General features: G+C 42.7%; 2 protein-coding genes across 5 annotated transcripts in view; both read left to right on the forward strand.

Moving 5' to 3' along the window:
• The window catches only part of taf15 (TAF15 RNA polymerase II, TATA box binding protein (TBP)-associated factor), a 12,138-nt gene extending 7,965 nt beyond the window's left edge, over positions 1 to 4,173 (forward strand). For both annotated transcript variants that reach the window (XM_050063559.1, XM_050063567.1), the window contains 6 exons: positions 355 to 484; positions 580 to 672; positions 779 to 851; positions 953 to 1,041; positions 1,199 to 1,337; positions 3,719 to 4,173. In XM_050063559.1, the coding sequence (XP_049919516.1) occupies positions 355 to 484; positions 580 to 672; positions 779 to 851; positions 953 to 1,041; positions 1,199 to 1,337; positions 3,719 to 3,758 (564 nt within the window). In that variant the 3' untranslated portion in view covers positions 3,759 to 4,173. The remainder of the gene's footprint in view (positions 1 to 354; positions 485 to 579; positions 673 to 778; positions 852 to 952; positions 1,042 to 1,198; positions 1,338 to 3,718) is intronic.
• A 134-nt stretch (positions 4,174 to 4,307) lies between these two features.
• Positions 4,308 to 16,941, forward strand: part of mmp28 (matrix metallopeptidase 28) — a 28,943-nt gene continuing 16,309 nt past the window's right edge. For all 3 annotated transcript variants that reach the window (XM_050063529.1, XM_050063546.1, XM_050063536.1), the window contains exons 1-3: positions 4,308 to 4,643; positions 8,199 to 8,275; positions 10,784 to 10,974. In XM_050063529.1, the coding sequence (XP_049919486.1) occupies positions 4,518 to 4,643; positions 8,199 to 8,275; positions 10,784 to 10,974 (394 nt within the window). In that variant the 5' untranslated portion in view covers positions 4,308 to 4,517. The remainder of the gene's footprint in view (positions 4,644 to 8,198; positions 8,276 to 10,783; positions 10,975 to 16,941) is intronic.

Consider the following 16,941-nt stretch of genomic DNA (forward strand, 5'->3'; position numbering starts at 1 on the left):
CAAAATAATATCAATGGGGGCTGTGGGCAGGACATTGTTACACAGCTGTGCCTGTGACTTCAGGCAGAGAGACCGCTGCATCAGAGCCGAAGGAGCACGTTTTAAAATACATTTATTTTATCAATTAGTTATTAACTTTTACTATTTTTAGCAACTTGCCCGATTGGGCAATTGAGTTGTTAGTTTACATGCCCGACCTTGAGTTTTACTTGCCCCGGGCAATCGGGCAATCCTTATTGTTGAGCCCTGATTAGTGTGCAGGTAAACATAGTCAGTGTCTGCGCTACTACTTCCTGAATGCATCCCTACTATGTTACTGAAAATCCTGTGTTTTTAAAAAAAATTTGCTTTTAGGTGAACAAGAAGACCGGCCAGCCAATGATCAACATCTACTCTGACAAGGCCACTGGTCGGCCAAAGGGAGAATGTACAGTGTCATTTGATGACCCGCCCTCTGCCAAAGCTGCTATTGACTGGTTTGATGGTAAGAGCGAGCACTGGCGAATCTTTCAGTTTCTCAAATCTCACACTCGTATTGTTCAGGGTCCCTCTGACACATAAGCTGTCTTCTCATTTCAGGCAAGGAGTTCAATGGAAAACCCATCAAAGTAACATTTGCCACCCGCAGGGCTGAGTTCACACAGAGAGGAGGCGGAAGAGGTGGACGAGGAGGTGAGTTGTGAGTGAGCTGTCCCAGGGCTCAAATATCTAGTGTCAGAGTCAAAGTGCTTGTGTTGATGTTGCTGCTCCTTAAGTTTGACTACTTGTTGTCTGTCAGGTTTCAGAGGTCGTGGTGGCGGAGGAGGACCCAACTTCGACATTAAAGGAGGAGACTGGCCCTGTCCCAACAGGTATGTGTCAGTTTAGAAAAAAGTGGTTATTAATCTACAGCAGAAGGGCCTCATTTGTGAAGTCGTTTCATGTACAAATTGTCTGATTTCTCTGTCCTTAGTGCTTGTGGCAACATGAATTTTGCCCGGCGGCAAGAATGTAACAAGTGTGGCGCTCCCAAACCAGGAGATGCAGGATTTGGAGGTGGAGGTGACTGCTTTTAACTTTATTTCCAGACCTTCCCCACTATCTGTACATATTCCTGAAAACATGCAGAATTAGTAAATGACACTGAATAAAACTAAAACAAGAAATTACAGTTCAAGTTAAGTTTTGTTTTAGTGACATTTGTTGTGACTGTTTGCAGATCGTGGAGGCAGAGGTGGTTATGGCGGAGACAGAGGCGGCGGCTTCAGAGGTCGTGGAGGAGGGTTCCGTGGAGGAGACCGTGGAGGCTACGGAGGAGGTGGCGGCGGTGGATATGGAGGCGGCTACAAAATGGGAAGGTTGGTAAAGCCTTTTTGTTTTTGCATTGTGTACATTTTACATGTAAGCTGGCATTCTGTATGATCTGTGGGTCTTTGGTGATTTAGTGTGAGTATATGACCAGAACAGGGTGCAGCCTGCCTTTATTGTGATTGCAGTGTCAGCTTACGCAGTAAACGCATCTCAAAAGACTAGGATATTGCACTAATGCCATGCTGTTAGGCAGGATCCAACAATAAGGATTTTCTAATGTTCTGGAACCAGTAAATACAATCTGTCAGTTTCCCAATCAGGCTAGCACTCAAATAAGTGAGCAAGCAATTTTGGCTACATCTGCTCTACTCTGCAAGACTCCCTGCTCTGCTTGTGTCTGTCTTCATCAGTAGAGTGTGCCATGCAAAGACAGACACAGGCAGGCTTGTTTACTTCCTAGAGAAAAGGGCGGTTAATAGACAATATACAAGTTGAAACACAAGTCAACATTCCTCATGTCATAGAGAAACTTACAATTGGGTTGAGAACGATGCTATAAGATTAAGAGATGCTGTAAGAGTAGCTGTTGCGCCCCAGATCAGCCAACCTACAGCAGCGATGTCTTGGGAGGGGCATCAAATTGACACTGGGTACCAGCACCTGGAGGGAGACAAAGATCCACACAAGAAAACGGGAGCTCTCGATCTCTTACATACTGCTGCCACACACAATATAATGCAAAAAGAGTAATTCGACTGGCCATAACAGTAGCGGAGCTCCTTCAGGGAATATCTGTGTGTGGTGGGTGTGTGGTCCAGAGAGAGACACAGTAGATGCACTCAGAGCAGACAGGTGCTGGCGATCATAACAGAAGAAATAAACTGAAGTTATCAGTAAACGTATTGTAGGTTTCAGTCTGTCTACAGCCCCTTTCTCACTGGATTAAAACTTACTGAGATAATGGCTGGCTTTTGTATTTAATGGGAAAGGTCACAATCGACATTCATTCCCTGGACAAATGAATATGAAGTAGTCAGTGGTATTTATCGGCTCCAGCTCGGATCGGAAGTGATGAAAATACAACATCTGAGGGGATGTGCTAATTTTAGCCCCTTTTGCCGCCACAGAATATCACCTGTCTGCTTCTAAGTAGCTCTCATTGAACAGTTAAAAATTTGTTAGGCACCAACTTAAAGAGCGAGACTGAATAAGGGAGCGATTTTAAAAAAAAAAAAAAAAAAAGAAAAGAAAAAAGAAGCAGTAACCTTTTCAGTGGGCTCAATGCTGCCTTCCACTGTTGACTAACCAGTCCATCCGTGCAGTCAAACTTGACACACCAGTAAAAACAAAAAAAGAGAGGCACACTCCCATTGCAGAGCCTTGTACACTGCTCTGGTCTACTGGCAGTGCGAAAGCAGCCATCTGTTTTTTTCAAGCAGGTTTTCCTTTGTTTGAAAAACCTCCATACACACTAATTTTGGTGAATAGAGGATATGACTGAAAGCCCAAGACCCAAATAAAAATATACATACATATACAAGCAAAGGAACTGTGCAGGTCTGAGTCAGTTACTTAGAACACTTAATATCTGTTTATTGCAAGTGATATCGTTATCAATGTTATTACATTTTTCCCTCATATCATGCAGTCTTAAGCCTGTCAAATTCCAAATATGTAACCTGGCTTAAGACAAATGCTGTTTCTCAATTCAACACGTCATACTAACTGTATACAATAATCTTCATAGTGCACTGTTAACTCACAGGAAATGATGTAACACTTAAGCTGTTGAGCATTGATAACACCACTGTAACCTTTGAACACCACTAAAACTTGAGGAGACTGTAAAATCTTTTTCCAAATGTTACCATTTCATTTTGGTCTTCTGATGTTGTAGAGGAATAGTGTCCATATTATTTTTTCGCATACATTTTTTCATTATACAAAGTTACTGACTTAAGGGTATTTCATTTTTCATGTTCCTTATGTGCACTAATTCATAAACAATTTAATACTGGGTGTTAAGTCTCACCCCACAGCTCTTAAGCCAAAGAGCCTTTAAAGTTGCTGCTTATTAAGAAGCCAGTTTGGTCTGAATAATCCTGCTACACCCTTCACTTGGTGTTTTTGTGCCCTTATATAGTCGTGGGTATTTGCAAATCGTGATATATTGCTGCTCGCTGAAGGTGAAGTGCTGCGTTAATCGAGTGCTGTTAAAGGAAGGACGGTCTCTTTACTGAAAGCAAATGATGTTATCCATTTACAGATTTCAAAGGCAAAGGGGCGGGTGAACGAGGATAAACTGACACCATATTTCATCCTCGTCTTTGTCGGTCGGATGGTGGCGGTTAATTCAATGACACAAGTGGATGTTGGTCTTTAAATAAAAATTCAGCTGGTAACAGACGTCTTTGTCTTCTCCCTGCAGAGGTGACCGTAGAGACGACAGAAGAGACCGGCCATACTAAGTGTTAAGCAGATGGAAACCACGCAGCCCTTGAGTCGCCATGGAGAGGGGGTGTAGCTTGGGAACACTGGGGGGGAAGGACTGGGATCAGACGTTCAAATCTGTGCACCTTTTGCAGCCAGTACATCCCAACTATTCCCACTCGTGTGAGCGAGGGGCGGATGCCTTCAGCGACTGTAAAGGGACTTTGGGGCTGATTGGCACTGTTGGCATGGGGTCAGATGTTTGTTTTTTTGTTTTGTTTTTCTCCGCCTTTTTGTTTTATTTCTTTGTACATCTTTTTAATTTCCTCTCAAATTCTAGTTGCAGATGTTTTTGTGAGGTAGACTTCGTACCATTGTTTTGTATGAACGGATTAAATGTTTTACTTGGGTTCTTTTTTTTTTTTTCCAAAATATTAAAAACTGTGATCTTTTCTCTGTGCTTTGTGTGAGTTTGTTCCATCATTAAAGACAGTTTCAGACTTTGAAAAGCTGCACTAGTATATGCATGTACAGCAGGAGAGGCTGCTCTGCTGGTGTTTGGCCCTCAGCTGTGTGCAGGCAGGCGGACACAGAGGGGCGGTGCTGGCCCTCCCCCTGTAACACTCCCGGTGTCTGGCTGTTCTCCGTCACTGCTCGCAGGGATGGAGATGTTAGGCGAGCAGCAGCATGCTCTCAGTCACTGACAGCCAGGGAAGACAGCCATGAAAAAAATATTTGGAGCTAATCGGCAATGCGCCATGCGTGAAGCGGTGTGGAGAGAGTGAGGTTGTCCCGCGATGAGCCGCCGACCTCCGGAGCGGAGCGGAGCAGGAGGGGACATGAGGACAGCCTGGATCCTGACTGTGACCACCCTCATCACGGCGCAGACTACCGGGGGATCACCGCTGGTCCCGGACCCGGGGGTACTCCTTTATCTAGACCTAGTAGTAGTGTTTTGAAGTCAAGTGAAGTATCTTGAGTCACATGTGGAGGTAAAATACGTGCGAAAATCTTAAAGGCTAGTGCTTAAGGAATAACCTTAAGCGATGGTGGCATTAACGAGTTATTTGTGTGGGATCTTGGTCGACTTTAACAGCTTTTAACATCGTTTTATTACCTTTGTACTTAATGATAGTCACTGGTTCTCATGAAAAATAAACATGATTTCTAACTGTTTGCTTTAGACTGAAGCTGTAAAATGAACTCGAATAACCTACAAACTACTTTAAAGGCTTAATATCTGTAATTGGTGATGACCACCTTTCTTAAATAAGCCTATTTGAGCTTCTGTTGTTGGAGCTCTCCTGGGTCTAACTGACCCCAAATATAAATCAGGTTTTTATGTAAAAATGGAAATCTGAGCATTTTGTGATTGACCTCTGAAAACAAAGTATATTAAACTTTTTTTTCCATGTATAACGCAGTATAAAACATGAAACATTTCTATATTTTCTGTATTAATATAAATTAGGGGAGACCGGGGATGATTGTAACACTTTTTGTTTGAGCAAGTGTAACTCAGTGGTTGTTTTTGTTAGAGCTCTTAAATTTTGATATGTGGTACCCATATTTGTCTGCTATAAATAACACACACTTTGACCTCTACTACACCATCACAGATTATGAAAATTAATGTCAAATACAAAGAGGTATATTGTTACAATGTACCCCAGTACCGGGGTGAGTTGTAACACTAGCTGGGGATGGATGTAACAATTAAATTATTGTGCTTAAAAAAGATTCACAATAGGCTAAATGTATTCAAGCACTTTAATGAATAATAAAGAAGGAACAATAAACTTGTAAGCATACAATAATTATAATATTAAAATTAATAGAAATGTATAACATAAATACAAAAAAGGTTGACGTTTGAACAGAATTTGAACAGTTGAACAACTTTCGAAGAGTAACTATTATCTGAGCAAAATAAGGCATAATACCTATAGCCTATTTTTGATCTGATTGGCAGTTGTGGCAAATGTAGATGTCCTTGCCTGGGGTGCAGGCTTCGTGGGCCCAAAATCCACACTTTTTAAGAACTGTTACAACCCTCCCCATGCCTAGCAGCCATGAAAGAGCTAACAGTTTTTAGCATTCAGCTTCAAAGCTAGCACTAATGAAACACATCAGATTAAACTAGAGAAACTACTACTTGAACCTATGTAAGTGAAACAATTGTACATACAACACAATGGACACTATGCAAAAAACAACTGATGAAAATGTTCGGTTTCTCACCTGAAAAACTGTTTTTTGGCTCTAGAACAGACAAATTTGGACTCAGAGACATGCGGGACTCAGAGACATGCGGCTTCACCAGTGAGCTCCAATTGTAAATGGGCATGGACTATGTTGATGATGTCACCACAGCTCGTTTCTAATTGGCCAAACTGAGAATGTTACAACTATCCCTTTGTTACAACCATCCCCGGTCTCCCCTATGCTATATTGTCCACATCAAATGTGCAAGCTGAGTTTGAAGCCACAGGAATGTTTACCAGGGTTTGGAAAGTCACTTTTGAAATGTGATAGGTTACGGATTATTAGTTACTGTGTTAAAAATGTGGTAGGGTATGTAATGCAACAATTAGTAGTAACTTATTATATCTGATTACTTTTTAATATATCCTGATTTTACCCCTTTGTTATCACCAACATTTACAAGATACTGACATATGTTGTCATCTCAAGTTGCAGTTATGTGCAAAAAATAAATAAATAAATAAGGATACTGGAGACTAACAACAACCAAAGCAAGGAGATCACATTGAGAGAAAAAAACAAGAAAAATAAATAATATTAATAATAATTAAACGAGCATACAAAAAAAAAAAAAACATAACTAGTACATTATGGTGCATTCAAGCCTCAGTCAGACAGTCCAGAGTTCATTGTTCCTGGCAGTCTAATAATGGGTCCCAGGCTTTATAGAATCTTTAAGTTGAGCCGTTAAGGGTGCATCGCATTTTCTCCAGCTTTATGTTACCAAAATTTTTTTTAAATTCAAAATCGTTTTTATTGAAACTTTTCAGCATATATCACAAGTGCAGTGCTGAGCGGTCACTGCAGGTATATGAGATAAGCACAGTTATATATCAACAGCAGCTGGCGTCAGTGCATCCAAAGAAATATGGATTAATCACAGTTTGATTTGTAACTGTCATTTAATTACATATTTTTTCTCTTTTAACTAACTACAATTAATTTATTTTGTAATTTAATTACATGTAACTCCCCAACACTGAATGATCCATTCGATCCTTTTCTACCTTTTGTGTTATAATAAGACCAGAATCAAATCCAACTTTAATGTTTTTGTTGTTGTCGTTGCTCTCAATGTACCAACAGAAATTTGCATACAGTTAAAAACAAGGACAACAAAACTGAACAAAGGAAGAAAACAAAACAGAAATTAAAAGGACAGGGTTGTTATTTCATATTAATTTCATTCGTCTCTATACATGCAGCAGGTGTCGGTGGGATCCCAAGTGGAAATAAAGCTAATCTCAACGAAACAAAAGGGTTAAACTGTGCCTTAAAATGACAAGACAACAAGACCACTTAAAAGAGAACTATACTGAAGGAATTTTCCCTCAGGCTATATTTGAAACTACTTATATCAAGGAAAAGTTAGATGTAACAAATACTGTCTGCGTTTTTAGTTTATTGTCCACAGCAACAGTTAATTTGGCCCTTTCAGCCATGTGCTATAGCTGCATATAGAGACATACAGAGACCAAACCCAGTGCAACTATTTGTATCTCAGGGTGTTTTGTGATTTTACAGTTTAATTGCCTCACTGTGGTTTCCACTGCTGTGTAGGAGAATACAGCATGTGGCTATTACATTTATATCCACAACTTTACTCTTGTTCCTACATAAAAGGCCTCCCGGCGTGTTTCAGTGTCTCTGAAAGGACAAAGGGACATTTTTGTTGCACATTCCTGTTTGTCTGTCATCTCCTTAATTTTAATTTCCATCCCACCTTCACCACATCTGTAATCATAGCTGCGCCTGCTGTTGTCAGAACATGAAACCTGCTGCATCCACATGAGAGATCGTAATATTAAACTATCAATGTGGCTAATCTCAAACCGCAACGCAACACCAGCTGTTGTCATGTACCTTGTTGGTTCATTTTACAGTCTTTTATAGGCGTTAAAGTATGCATTAAATTCTTGTGAAATAACTATGAATTTTCAGGGACACCCCGGGGATTTTTCTCTCCAATGGGTGGTCCAGATCTATACATCTGCTATGGCAGCCTACAGCAGCTACAGTGCAAATGGAAAATTATCTTTTATACTTTTATGATTTATTTTTCCCCTCACGGGGAGGTACGCCTCTCTGGGAATTTACCAGAGTGATTTAATGAGAAGTAAAGTGTTACTGTGAGATAATCATATTTTCACTGTGGAGTACTTGGATGCAAAATAATGATAAAGTAGTATTTACAAGTTTTATATCATTGGCAGGTTTTTCTGGAGAAGTATGGCTACCTGCATCAGGACCACCACGTCCACGATGCAGCTGAGATGCATTCGGCCATCTGGTAGGTGGTCTTCATCTGTTCAGGCTACAGCAGGTAACTTTTGTCACCATATCCTGACAGTAGTACATGAGACAGATGATCTGCGAAAAATGTCAGATTGGCTCCTTCAGTTTCTCCTGATGGCTTTTTTGATGGCAAGAATCCACCACACCTGAACGAAAACAGCCAATCAGAGCCCGGAGGAATCTCTAGCCCCTTTTGCACTGCCTGTTCAGGGCAGGAATATCACGCCATTATGCCACCTCACTGTTCTGTATATAAGGTATGATCATGGAATAGGGGGACTGAGTGGTCGCATCTTAAAGCCGTCACGGGAGGTAGTAACAACTCCGAAGTGGTGTCTGTATAAATAGGACAGCCTGCAAGACGGGATTATGGGTGGCACAGGTGTGACATTTTGACGATGTGTTATGTGTGCGACCCGCCGTGGGAGATTTAAAAAGTAGCTAATAGCAGTTAGCGGCTAACCCAAAGAAGAACAGTGGCCGTAAATGTCTGCAAATTAGGAAAACAATGAGAATCAGGAGCTCCTTACCTTCAGAGCAGAGGACAAGTTCAGCTGTCATATAACAGGGGCAGTAGATGACTGCTATTGACACTTTAATGCCATTGTTGTTGTTTAGAAATCGCTGCTGATGTGTATGTTTTCTGTCACACTAGAGGCCAAGGCTGTTGTGTTACATGTTGTGCCCATTATGCCAAGATGCAGTGTGTAATCACACACTTGGGCGGAATCATGCCGCCGTCATTGGGTCCATCCATTCATCCATTTTCATCCGCTTATCCGGGGCCGGGTCTCGGGGGCAGCAGACCAAGCAAAGCACCCCAGACGTCCCTCTCCCCAGCAACGCTTTCCAGCTCCTCCTGGGGGACCCCAAGGTGTTCCCAGGCCAGACTAAATGTGTAATCCCTCCAGCATGTTCTGGGTCTGCCCCGGGGCCTCCTACCAGTTTGACGTGTCCAGAACACCTTCAACAGGAGGCGCCCAGGAGGCATCCTGATCAGATGGCCGAACCACCTCAACTGACCCCTTTCGACACGAAAGAGCAGCGGCTCTACTCCGAGCTCCCTCCGGATGTCCGAGCTCCTCACCCTGTCTCTAAGACTGAGCCCAGCCACCCCACGGAGGAAACTCGTTTCGGCTGCTAGTATCTGCGATAACATTCTTTCGGTCACTACCCAGAGCTCATGACCATAGGTGAGGGTTGGGACGTAGATGGACCAGTAAATCAAAAGCTTCACCTTCCGGCTCGGCTCCCTTTTCACCACGACAGTCCGGCGTAGCGCCTGCATCACTGCAGACGCGACACCAAACTGCTGATCCACCTCACGCTCCATTCTTCCCTCACTTATGAACAAAACCCCGAGATACTTGAACTCCCTCGCTTCAGGCAGTAACTCACTCCCAACCCGGAGAGGACAATCCATGGGGTTTCCAGCAGACAACCATGGCCTCAGATTTGGAAGTGCTGCCGTTGTTTGGTTCTGCGTAAAAATGCACAGTAGGCATAAAGAAGGGACTTAGTAGTAGCCCTACAGCGTGAAATCTGTGTATAAAGGGCGTCTAATGCTGCACTGCAACAATGACAACGTGCATGGCGAAGACAAGTAAACACAGACAGACCGATGACAAAAGTTTTCTTTCACTTTCACAGAAGAAGACTGTCATCATACTCCTTTTGCATTCGAGACTGTGTCAGAGACTCTTTTGAGCTCTGATTGGTTGTTTTTGTTCAGGTGTGGTGGATTCTTGCAAAAGCTATTAGACAAACTAGGAGCAGCCAGAGGAACTTTATTTTTTCCCACATCATCTGTTTCCTGTACCACTGTTAGGATAAAATGACTGTTTCGGCATTTATAAGTTACCTTCTGTAGCTTTAAAGTTTTTTCGTGCTGGTGAGCCGGAGACATGTGGTTAGCAGTTGTTTCACAAATCACAACACGTCCTGCAACGAATGATGATTTTAGAACAAAGTGATACATGTTTTTCTCTATATATAGAATTAGATGGTGTTCAGTGTGTTCATCAGTGTTAGGAATGAGCTTGGTGCGGGACAAGCCCCAGGGCTGAACATCAGCGCAGGGCCGTAAAACACACCCTTACCTCTGCACTGGGAAACCTCTCCTGAACCCTCTCTGAACCATTCAGGAATGTCAAGAACCTCGCCCTCTGGCCCACATACTGACTACTGTAATGGAAACTGATTGAAAAGCTTCACTTGTGCTGAAAGCTTGGACTGAGCGTTGGGTAGTCAACTGTGTGTGATTGACAAACATGGAAAATGTCAACATGTTCGTCTCATTTGGTGCACATGAAGCAGCAATATCTCCAACCTTTGCTTTGAGGCGTCACATCAATCTACTGTAAGTCACTGCTCCTCAGAAACACAGGAGGACCACAGAGGTTCAGACTGGGTAGAGACTGAGTATCCAGGTCATTTTAAATTGATTGAAAAGCCAAATGCCTGTTCAGGAAAATCATCACACAAACATTTCCTGTCTCTGCAGCGAGTTCCAGTGGTTGTCCCGGCTTCCTGTCACAGGCAGACTTGACAGCGCCACCCTGAGGCAGATGGCAGAGCCCCGCTGTGGGGTTTCGGATGAGGGCAGCCAAGAGATCTGGGCTCAGAGAGTAAACGCCATCTTCACCGCAAAGAGCAGACGACCACAGCACCGCAGGAGGCGCTCTGCTGGGCAAGGTATTGTGTGTCACATGTTCAAACCTGTTTTTGAGAATCTATATGAGAGAGCATGTATGTTTCTGTGCAGCAGAGATCTAACTGAGCAAGCTGTGATCTCATTCATCGTGCCTTGTTAGTGGAGGTTTTGTGTGTCCTGTTGTGGAGTGGTCATAAAGACAACAGTTAACTGGGAGGGTCCTCCTCCATAAACTGAAGCACTAAATAGAGCTGAGGGGTGTAATTAAAGCTGGTGGAGTGTCTGGCGTTGCACGCGTCTGCTTGGATTGTTCCTGCTTTTAGCTGTAATTATACAAGTCCATGTTTCCTGTGCTTCATTTTTATTAAGGGAAAACCTCAGCTCCAGATTAGGAGTTATGCTCCTCTGTGGGATGAGAAAGTTTGAGCCCATGTAACCTACTGGATAGTTTCTCTATGATTGTAAAATGATTTTGGAGATTTCAGGACTTCTCTGAACAACAGTAATGTATCCTGCAGCTTGAGTTCCAGTTCACAGTTACTCTTTGGGCTCCTCCGTTTTATTTTATAAGCTGTGTCTCAACATATACTGCAGTTTAGTGTCGCAAGTGTTTTCAAGACTTTGTAACAACCGCATAAAACTGACGTCTTTTCAACTTTACTTTCAACAAAACTGGATGTCAGTGGACGTCCTTAAATGGTTGTCTTTATTAATGACATGAATCATATTTTTCAGCTTTAAACCAAACTTAGACCTCGAGGAATGACGTTTTTGGAACCTTTTCAACAACCAAAAGACGTCTTTTCACCTTTCACTTTTCTACCAAGCGTCTGGCAAGGTTGTCTTTTCAACAACTTTTTTCTTGGTGGGATATATGATAAATGTATTTATATGTAAGTCTTGGAAAAGCTGTGATTGGGGCGCCCAGTGACTCAGTGTTTAGGGCAGGCATCCCATGTACAAAAGCATTGTCCTTGCTGTAGTCACCATAAGTTTGATTCTGGCCTGTGGCCCTTTGCTGCGCGTCATCCACTCTTTCATTCCCCCTTCACATTAACTCTCTCCAATCAAATACAAGTAAAAAGCCCAACACAACACAATTTAATGACTTTTTTTTAGGCTAAATAAAGGCCATGACGAGCCGACCACATTTTGCCTGAAAAACAACATTCATTAATCTCTGGGGCTTGGTGGGTATAGTTTGTTTCTTCCCCTAAATTCCTTTAAAGAATTATTGAGGCCCTTGTCGGAGATTATCCTAATTTTCTGCTGTAAACACCGTAATAAATGCGTTCATTGGTGAGCAGATCTCTGCAATCTGAACTGGCTAAAGACTGCAGGATTTAAAGTGTTTAACGGTGGTTAAGAGTGCAGCTGCCAGATTTCTTGCAGATTCCCTGAGGTAATTGAGGTCCCCCCTCATATCTTAAGGTGCTTTACAGAAAATCTATCAGAGTTACTCAGAGGTGTAATTTGTCCCCTCTTATATAAACGTGGGAGATATTGAGGGCAAAATCTTTAAAACTATAATGGATTTTTTTTAAAAATTCTACCCTGTCATGCATGGGGCTTCAGCTGAGGTTGTTGAAGCAACATGGCTCATGGAATCTGGGAATTTGGTGATGTGAGCTGGATATCTCAAAGACGAAGCTCTGAATTTTGATTAAATTTGGTAGAGAGTCAGAGCACAGACCCAGGAGTAAGTTATTGTGTTTGGATCTGGATCAGTTTTAGCCTTATGTTTATCTTTTATGACTTAAAGGAAAAGTGTGTAAGATTTAGGGGCATTTAATGGTAGCTAGCGGTGAAGATTGAAGATTTCAACCTGCTAAACTTCTCCCGGTTAGAATTCCTTCAGTGGTCATTGTTCAGGAGGTTTTTACTGGGAGCCAAATTATCCGCAGAGGTCTCTTCTTCTCCAAAACAAACGGACCCGGTGATTTAAATCAGTAAAAACACAGAAAAAAAGCAGTTTCACGTTAAAAAAATCAGTGTTCTCCAACACTCTTGTTGCGGGGCAGCTAACTATAGTGGCTGGCACGAATGGCCCTGTCTAGAGCCAGTGTTTTGTTTGTCTGTTCTGGGCTACTGTAGAAACATGGCAATGTAACATGGTGATCTCCGTAGACAGGGACTTGCTCCCTATTCATATACGGCTCATTCTAAGCCAATGAAAACACAAGGATTCTTATTTTCAGATGATTATACACTAAAGAAAACATGCTTATTATATTATATTCAATTCTGCCAATATATCCTCCTAAATCCTCCACACTGGACCTTTAAGTTTCCATTTGTTTTATTCTTGCTGTCTCTCTTACATGCCGTCATTCTTTAATCTCTTTTGTGAATGAACAGCAGCAGCCTGGTGACAGCACCCGGTTTTCCTCTCCCTCCCTTTCTACTCGTGCCTCGAGCCTCTTGGTGTGTGAAGCCGCTGCATTCCTTCCTGTCACTGACGAGGTTGGCTAATGTTCAGGGAATGCAGCGGCGGCTGATGTTTGCCGCTGCCTCTTCGTGTCAGTACCTGACATGTTCCCTCTGGTAAACACATCCATAACTGACGGGCTGGCTTACACTGTTTGCCAGAGTGGCTGACTACCTCAATGGCCAGAAACCTTACTGGCTGAGTGGATATCTTGCTGAGTGACGGAGTGTTTGGGTGGTTTACAGTCTGTTCTTGATGAAGAACACAACTGACTGCCATTATTTTAGACCCAGACGTGACTCATGTGACAGGTGGCAGCAGCATTACGCAAAGAGCAGCGTTGAGTGGCAGATACTTTTACACCCTCAGGCCAAACCTCTTTTAGATCTGGATTCATATATCCACTGATGTAGTGTAGCAATGTAATGACTTAATTGTGAGTGTAGTAAGGCGGTGTAGCTGCCGCCTTGTACTCAAACATTGGTTTGCTTTGCCCAACAGTGGCAGCAGATATGTTTCTGCCTGTGACTTGAAGAGTGCTTACAGGGAGAGTTTTGTGTTGCTTGAACAGATTCGGACTTGGTAAAATACCAGTAAACCTGCCTTAGTTAGGTAAACTTTGAATTACTTGTGTACAGCCCATGGCAGTGTTAGTCAGTCAGTGCACCACTTTGTCCGGACTGGAACATCTCAACAGCTATTGGAAGGATTGGCAAGAAGTTTTGTTCAAACATTTTTTTGTCCCCAGAGAGTGAATCCTCCTGAATTTAACGATCCCTGACTTTTCCTTTAGCACCACTCAGTTCACATTTACTGTTGTGTGGGAAATGTTTTGACAATAACTGGATGAATTCAGTGAATTTTGGTACGGACATTCATATCCTCCTCAGGATGAATTAGCCCTTCACTAAGTCCCGACTGTCCAGGGTCCGACAACAACACAGCTGTGCTCCATTGACTCTAATGCAGTCGTTTCAGATTTCCTTCATTTTCAGGCTGGTTTTGTGGATTTGGAGCTAAATGTTCTGTCTGGAGCACGTCGTGTATTAATGATACTCGTTACCTGGAGAGGTTGGAAAAAGATATACGTTTCTTCCCTGTTCCAAAACCAAAATTAGGCCCTGAAAAGTGTAGGGTTAGCTAGCTAGCTACTGAAGATATAGATAGTGAATGTATACACATGCTGCTTTTGCTTTTTAATGATTATAACAGTGAAGGAACCAGTGAAGGGAAGCAGGGAAACTTTGCTGATATTCAACCAGCTGTGTGTCATCGCAGTGTGCGCAGATGAACGAGATCTCTGCCCGTCTGGCAGCAGAAGCCAAACACAGTTCATCTGCACACACTGTGATGCCACACAGCTGGTTGAATATCAGCAAAGTTTCCCTTTATATTCATTGTCTTGTGTGGCGATCAGCAGTGATGTGGTGGTTCACTTTTACACTGTGATCTGTAGCCTATAGTTCGGCTTTAGCTTCTAACTATCTTTGTCTTTTGAACCTGTTGTTGCTGCTGAGTCAGTTTGACATCCTGGATATATCCTTCAAACACAGACTGTAGACTCATCCATGATCTAAATGTAACGCTTATCTCTTCGCGTTGTTTGTCCTTGGCGGCTGACACTGACTGCTAATCACAGCCTGCGGACACCAGTAACATGCAGATGTTGCAGCCTGTTTATTCACTCTCAGCTGTGGTGTGATGTGACATTGTTTTGTGTGAACATGGCTGCCTCTGTGAGCTTCCTGGAAACTGAAAACAAACCTTGACATGTGGTGGAATCCAGTGGTCGTTCACGCTGATATTTACAGAGCTGACATTCCACCACCCTTGTCCAAGATAAGAGCTAGAGGTGCGATAGGTGTGTGTGTGTGTGTGTGTGTGTGTATTTTTCAGAGGTGTGGATCTATGTTTGTCCTTCCCTGGAAACTGTTTAACACTTTATTGCCATTTTACAACTTCATCACTTATTGTAATTTACATTATTTCAGCGCGTACACAGATTGGAGCTCACTAGCATTGTCATTGTGAGCATGTTAGCACGCCGACGTTAGCGTTTAGTTGACACCGCTAACAAACAAAATCTCTCTGCACCTCCACAAACAATAACTCTGGCTATCAGATGATCTCAGTCACTTCCTAATGCATGTGATAACCCACCCTCCCCACACTGCTGCTATAGAGGGCATCATGATAATTGCTTCCATAAGGGAAGTCGGGGAATGTCTTGTGTATCTGACTTCCTGGCTTCTCCTGCTGTCCACTGGGACCTCTTACTCTGCGGCGGTCTGGGATGGAGGGAAGGCGCCGGAGCTCTGCTCAGAGTACAGATTTGCACACATCATGTGGCAACAAGCGTGTATTTTATCAGGGAATGAAACATGACGCTGGAGTGGGTTCAAGTGTTCCACTGACTTTAATGTTCCAGATATTAAACTGTGAATAAAAATCAGACTTTTAAAGCAGAATTCAGGTTGTAACGGCAGCGACGTTACTCCTGAGGTTGAATTCTTACCTACTTGTATCTTTTTTTCTCCCTCAAATGAATCTAAATCAAAGGTCTGACTCTTATTCACTCCCGTACAGCTGTGGTGTTCGAGGCCCTGCTGCCTCCATTAAATGCTAAGGTTAAAGTTTACATAGCTCTCATGATTACGCTGAGATTAGCGTTGAGGTATTTCTGAAGCACAAATTCTGTTTGTGTGTTTACACACACTGATGTCATTGCCAGACCCATGTCTTAATGGCTCCAGATATCCAGATATTTTCTTTTCTCCAGGGTGCTATTGAGGTCTCATGGTGGTTCACAGTATGCAGTGCATATCTGCTTGTTTATCGCTCTCATCTTTCACATGACTCTCTGCTGTGTATCATTTCACTGCGCACAAACAGCATCCAAATAACTCAAAGCTCTACGGTCTCAAACCTGTGTGCCTCAGCCCTCCATGTCCTTCGCAGAAGTGTGCAGTATAGGCGTATGTGCAGACCTCCCACTCACATTTGGCCTCCGCGTCGGAGCAAACATACATCGACCGCAACTTTAAATATTTTGACAACTGCAAGTGTGCTTGAGCGATCTTGCCACTTTCTAGCTGAGCCTCAAATGTGAAAGTATGTGTAAATGTGTAAAGCTCTTAGACATGTTGTCTTAAGTGCATTAGCTATTTGATTCTCGCACTCTGTGTCTCACCCTCTTAAGCCCTCTCACCAACACAAGTACAAGTACTTTTAAAAGGCTGTGCCCTTTGCTAGAGTTATTACCACCTCATCTTTTTTTCTGCATGTCAGATGTGTTTAAAACCTGGAAATCTTACTATATAATGAAGAAAACTCTGTCTGTGTGTCTGTTCCACGTTTTTCTCCTCACCGACTTGGCCAATCCATGTGAAATTTGGCACAGTGGTAGAGGGTCATGAGAGGATATGAATGAAGCAATATTACATCAATTGGCCAAAGGGGGGCGCTATAGCAACCGATTGAAATTGCAAACTTTGAATGGGCATATCTCATGCCCCGTATGTCGTAGAGACATGAAACTTTGCACAGAGATGCCTCTCCTCATGAGGAACAAATTTGCCTC

Source organism: Epinephelus moara, chromosome 2 (assembly GCF_006386435.1).
Source record: "Epinephelus moara isolate mb chromosome 2, YSFRI_EMoa_1.0, whole genome shotgun sequence".
Classification (NCBI taxonomy): domain Eukaryota; kingdom Metazoa; phylum Chordata; class Actinopteri; order Perciformes; family Serranidae; genus Epinephelus; species Epinephelus moara.